Below are 4,738 nucleotides of genomic sequence, written 5' to 3' on the forward strand. Positions count from 1 at the left end.
TGTTTTTTAAACACATTGATTTTCAATGTAAATCCATTCATGGGGCTGTAACAGGTTGTGGGGATTTTAAGGTCTCTAGCTTTCGGTCTATAGTGTTTTTACCAAGTGCAGCAAAACTCTTAGTTTGTTCAACACTACAAGACTGTTCAATACTTAAGTCGAAACCTGAATAGGTGTCATTTAACAAAACTCTCAGCCAGGAGATTCAATGCTGTGTTTGTTAGGATGATGTAGAAATGATGTTTTATTAACAAAGTTCGGGAGAAGCCGGAGCACATAATCAAACTCGGCCGGTTCACCATTGGCAACCACGTCATCTATCCAAACGAGTTTCGTTAACAAAGTTCAGGTGAAGCCGGAGCTCATAATCAAACTCGGCTGGTTTGCTACCAGCAATCACAATTTTCACCCTATCAGCTCAAGCGAGCCTCCGCATAAATAAGACCAGAATTCTTACCTGCACCTTCTCTACAGTAATGCAACATTGCAACATGTCAGAGACACCGACATCAGTCGCCAACGACAGCCCTACCGCTCAGGATTCTCCTGCGCATTCGAGCGCTCTTCAGCGTTCCAGTCCCGGCGTGGATGCAGCTAAGGAGCCCGAGGCTACACCACGAGGCTGCCAGCTTCGTCGGTCCGCACAACGCGCTTCAAAGCGCCGCAGGACTGCCTCGCCGCGCCCAACCGGGCAACAACTTCTCTCGCCAGCGTCGTCGTACGCTTCAGCACTTACGGCCATCCCAGCCATCGGGAAGTGGACCGTCGCAGGCTTGCGTCAAGCTTTGGCCAAGCGGGACGTCATCCCCAGCAGGCGGCACAGCAAAGCAGAGCTGTACAGCCTATACTCCTCTTTGCAGACAGAGGCCCCTTCGACCTCAGAGGAGACGAACCAGGATCCCGTATCGTCTCGAGCGCAGCCAGGCCCTTCCACTTCGACAGCGAGGCAAGACTCCCAACCACCATGCCGCCGCAGCAGGCCGTCTGCAAGTCTGGGCCGCGCCCCAGAGGAGCAGCTTTTGCCGCCAGCCGCCATCCAGCTCAGTGATTTGGAGGAATCGTTTCCGGCTCCAAATTTCTGCAACTACCAGGACAATGCGAGCCGGCCTTCAAGGGCGGTTCGACAAATGATCAACCCCTCCCCCCACATCACTCCAAGCTCCTGGACAGCGGCTCCGCAGTTAACACCTAACGCGAGGCTGCCTCCGTTAGCATCCCAGGCCCAGGTTTTAGGTTTTCCTCCCCTCACCCAAGGGTACGGCCCGTCCTACTTCCCTCAGGCCCCGCCATGGATGCCGCTGCTAACGTGAGACTGCCTCCGTTAGCCGCTCCATTGGCTGCTATTCCCTCCCTCCTCTCTCTACCACAGGCATGCCCAAGTTTCTCACTGGCTACAGCAACATCCATGCCGGTGCCATGCAACGCCCCGGTCCTGGAACCACCCCCCGTCTCCACAAGCATCAGGACGCAGATTTTGGCAGGTGCGGACATAGATTTATTTCAACTTCTATCACCACTTTCACTCCCGTCAGCAGATCGGCAGATTTCTTACGGTGACCTTTCGTTTACTTTCAAGAACGCATCCCACAGTCACTCCCGCACTCTGTCCTTCCCAGAATTCACCATGGCATTTTCCCGCTTCACTGACGTGGTGTGCACAGTGTTCCATCACAGGAGGCGTAAGCTCGGCAACTATCTCGCCATAGTCGCGCAGCTCACGCTTTCCTATGGGGGGGCACATTTTTACACGTATCACAAGCTGTTTTCAGCAAAATGCGCCATAAGGGTGGCTCAGTGGAACCAGTGCCCCTACTGGGGAGCACTGGACACTGAGCTCAACAACAGGGTGTTTTTGGGCGTACAAAATATATCTTGCGCGGTGTACCGCTCCGTATCACACAACACCACAGCTTGTCCCCTGGTCACTCCCGCCATTCCCCCTGGCGAAACTATGCCTCCTCCCGTTTCCACCGCCCACGTTCCGCGCCTGCCAAATCACCAAGCCTTCCCAGTCAAGCCTGACACCATCAACACCTCAGCTTACGAGGTTTGCAGAAGCTTCAACGCAAACAGGTGCACAAGGCAATGCTGCCGGTACCTACACGTTTGCACCTATTGTGGCGGCGCCCATGCGCGCATAGTTTGCCCAGTCAGTAAAGCAGTCAATAAAACATCTAACAAATATCTCTCGACTCCTGTCAAATTTTTACACCTAGCTTCCGAATTATCTCTCCACCCTGATCATGCATTCACAGATTACCTTTTAAACGGTTTCTCTCTAGGCTTCAATCCCGGCATCATAAACCCACTTTCCCACAGCCTCATATGCCCTAATCTCCAGTCGGCACTCGCCGAACCCGAAACCGTCGATCTCCTCATCAAAAAAGAGATTGACGATAAATTCATGATCGGCCCTTTTTCCGCCCCACCGTTTCCTGTTTTCCGCGTCAGCCCCATCGGCGTCGCCACGCGAAAATTTTCGGGAAAAAAGCGCCTCATATTCGATCTCTCGTCCCCCCACGGCTCCCCCTTTCCAAGCATCAACAGTTTAATTCCGCTCGAAGAATTCGCTTTACATTATCACGATATTGAGCAAGCCATCACTTTGATTAAATTGGCCGGACGCGGCGCCTGGCTAGCCAAAGTCGATATCACCTCCGCATTCAAAATCATGCCGATACATCCAAAATTTTGGCACTTGTTCTGCATCCGTTGGCGTGAGAAATTCTATTTTTCTGTACGCCTCACTTTCGGATGCAGAAGTAGCCCAAAGATTTTCGACATGTTGTCAGAGGCAATCTGTTGGATTCTCTCTAACAACTACGCCATCCCTTACCTCATACATCTACTAGACGATTTCTTAATCATCTCGCCGCCCGATTCCGTCCCGGCAGCACATCTTTCCAAAGTCCAAGAAGTCTTAGCGAAACTCGGCGTCCCTCTCGCACAAGAAAAAACAGCGGGACCCAGCACGTCCATCGAATTTCTAGGCATTAAGCTCGATACGCTCAAATTCCAAGCTTCTCTGCCAAAGGAAAAGATCGATAGGACGATTTTGATCGCTTCATCCCTCATAGACACGCCGTATTGCTCTAAACGCGAGCTACTATCAATTCTCGGCCACTTAAATTTCGCGATGCGCATCATCCCGCAAGGGCGCCCGTTCGTCGCGCACCTCCTCTCCCTCGCATCTTCCGCTCACGCACTAGAGGATTCGATTCATATAACCAGCTCTTGCAGCGACGAGCTCAGTCTATGGATCAAATTCCTCAAACAATGGAACGGAATGTCTTTCTTTTACAACGACATGGTCTCTCTCCCCGTCGACATACGCCTATTTACCGACGCAGCTCCTTCCGTCGGTTTCGGGGGATTTTACCAAGGCCGCTGGTTCGCGTCCACATGGCCCCCCCAGCTCACAAGTCTACCGCAGCCTCTTGCGTCATCAGCACTTTTTGAGCTGTACCCACTTGTCGTAGCAGCATATTTATGGGGGAAAGAATGGTCCGCCTCCAGCATTATAGTCCACTGTGACAACGAAGCAACGGTACATTGCATCAACAAAGGCCGCTCCCATTCACCCGCCTTAATGCCTTTTCTCAGACGCCTTATATGGATCTCAGCTTGCGAGCAGTTCATTCTGACAGGCAAACACGTCCCCGGGTCCAAAAACCAGATAGCTGACGCCCTTTCCCGCTTTTCATTTCAGAAATTCAGGCTGCTGGCGCCGGACGCGGATCCCCTACCAACGCCTGTCCCTCCATATTCGGAATTAATCTTCAAGTGAACCACCCTCTAAAAGCCATGCTAGACGCCTCCCTGAACTCCATCATTCAAGCCGTTTCCCCCAGGACCCTACTTTCTTACCTTACAGCATGGAGGAATTTCAAAACGTTTCACCGCTCATACAACCTCCCCTTCCCGGATTTTTCTCTCCTCTCCATCACTTCATTCATCTCCTTTCTCAACACAACAAAAAATCTCCAAGCCAGTTCAATTAAAGGATACCTGAGTGGAATTCAGTTTTTTCACAAGTTAATCTTCAACACACTCTCCCCAACCATAGCCAGCCCCCAAGCATCCATGCTCATCAAAGGCATCCAGAGAGACCAACCCACCCACCCGGACGCCAGACAACCAATCACCATAGAAATTCTAACAAAATGCATTTCCACCCTCCGCAGAGGCTATCACACCAAGCACACCGCACGCACACTCGACGCCATGTTCATTTTGGCCTTCTTCGGATTCCTCAGATGCTCAGAAATCACCACCACGTCCAAATTCGATCCCTCAGTTCACCCCACCATTTCGGAACTATCAGTGCTCGATTCGGAAACCATCTCATTTTTTATCAAGCGAAGCAAGACCGACCAGGCCGGGAGAGGCCATTTCATCTATATCTTCAATCTCAATTCCCCAATCCAGCTTTATCAATCCCTCCTAGCCTACCTCCGCTTCAGACGATCACAATTTAAATCTCCATCCGAACCCCTCTTCGCAGATGATTTAAATCACCCCGCCACACGTTTCTGGTTCCAAAAACATCTTAAATCTGTTTTGCTCCATACCGGCATCCCAGCAGATCACTTCTCTTGCCATTCTTTCCGCATCGGCGCAGCAACCATGGCTGCCCAAAAGGGCCTCTCACAGCCCCAGATACAAGCGCTCGGCCAATGGTCATCCAAAGCTTACAAAAGTTACATCCGAACAGACTGCTCCCTCATCAGAGAAGCAC

General features: G+C 51.5%; 1 protein-coding gene across 1 annotated transcript; it reads left to right on the forward strand.

The window, feature by feature from the left end:
- The first annotated feature begins 1,405 nt into the window (after positions 1 to 1,405).
- Positions 1,406 to 3,897, forward strand: LOC130566947 (uncharacterized). Its single transcript, XM_057354781.1, has one exon. It carries the CDS (start codon positions 1,406 to 1,408, stop codon positions 3,785 to 3,787), a length of 2,382 nt encoding a protein of 793 aa, XP_057210764.1. The 3' UTR covers positions 3,788 to 3,897.
- The last annotated feature ends 841 nt before the right edge of the window (positions 3,898 to 4,738 follow it).

The sequence above is a fragment of the Triplophysa rosa genome, linkage group LG16 (genome assembly GCF_024868665.1).
Source record: "Triplophysa rosa linkage group LG16, Trosa_1v2, whole genome shotgun sequence".
Lineage (NCBI taxonomy): Eukaryota > Metazoa > Chordata > Actinopteri > Cypriniformes > Nemacheilidae > Triplophysa > Triplophysa rosa.

Coding starts and splice junctions, on each gene's coding strand:
- LOC130566947 (XM_057354781.1), top strand. CDS start 1,406: ATGCCGGTGCCATGCAACGCCCCGGTCCTGGAACCACCCCCCGTCTCC.